Genomic DNA, 672 nt, shown 5'->3' on the forward strand with positions numbered 1-672 from the left:
ATAATTGCGTCACAGAAAATGAAGAACTGCATACTGATACTTGTTGTTGGCTTAATGATGCTTGGATGTGGCAATAGACAAGTAAAGCAGATTGAGCAGACAGAAAAGGATTCAATTGAAATTACAATCAAGACATCTTATGATACCGTCCATTTCAAGTTTAAGTGGAGAAATGCCGATTCTATCCCTTACTTATTTGGGAAGCCGTCGAAAGACAAGATAGCTGAATATCAACGGCGATTCGACAGTTTGCATCTTACTGAACGTTACGGATTTTATGATAGAATCGAGTATTTCCGAGATATACCCCATATTATTGCGGTAAATGATTTTGTTGCATTGTGGTTTGCGAATGGAACAACACCTTATCAAGATGATTTAGATATGATTCTTTGGCGCATTAATGAATGTTACCCTCTTAATTGTTCCACCACGGAAATAGAACGTTATCAAAGACTTTCGGAACAAATTGATTCATTATTATCCTACTCACTCGGTTCGCAATGGGATTATAATATGCACGCATCGTTGGCGACCAAATTACAGGAATGCAAGGTGGTATTTTATAACTATCGACTGTTGGATTGTAACAATGAGTTTAAGGATATTTTAGCGTCGGAACATTGTGCATGGAAAGAATATGAAGAAACCTTATATGATGTATGCGATAAA

At 36.6% G+C, this 672-nt stretch overlaps 1 protein-coding gene across 1 annotated transcript; it reads left to right on the forward strand.

The window, feature by feature from the left end:
- Positions 1 to 57: 57 nt before the first annotated feature.
- On the forward strand, positions 58 to 586 carry GNI_227070 (hypothetical protein; the record flags this gene model as incomplete). Its single annotated transcript, XM_011135641.1, has 1 exon — positions 58 to 586. A coding segment is annotated over one exon (529 nt), but the record flags the coding sequence as incomplete, so codon positions are not given.
- Positions 587 to 672: the final 86 nt, after the last annotated feature.

Source organism: Gregarina niphandrodes (genome assembly GCF_000223845.1).
Source record: "Gregarina niphandrodes unplaced genomic scaffold scaffold00223, whole genome shotgun sequence".
Classification (NCBI taxonomy): Eukaryota; Apicomplexa; class Conoidasida; order Eugregarinorida; family Gregarinidae; genus Gregarina; species Gregarina niphandrodes.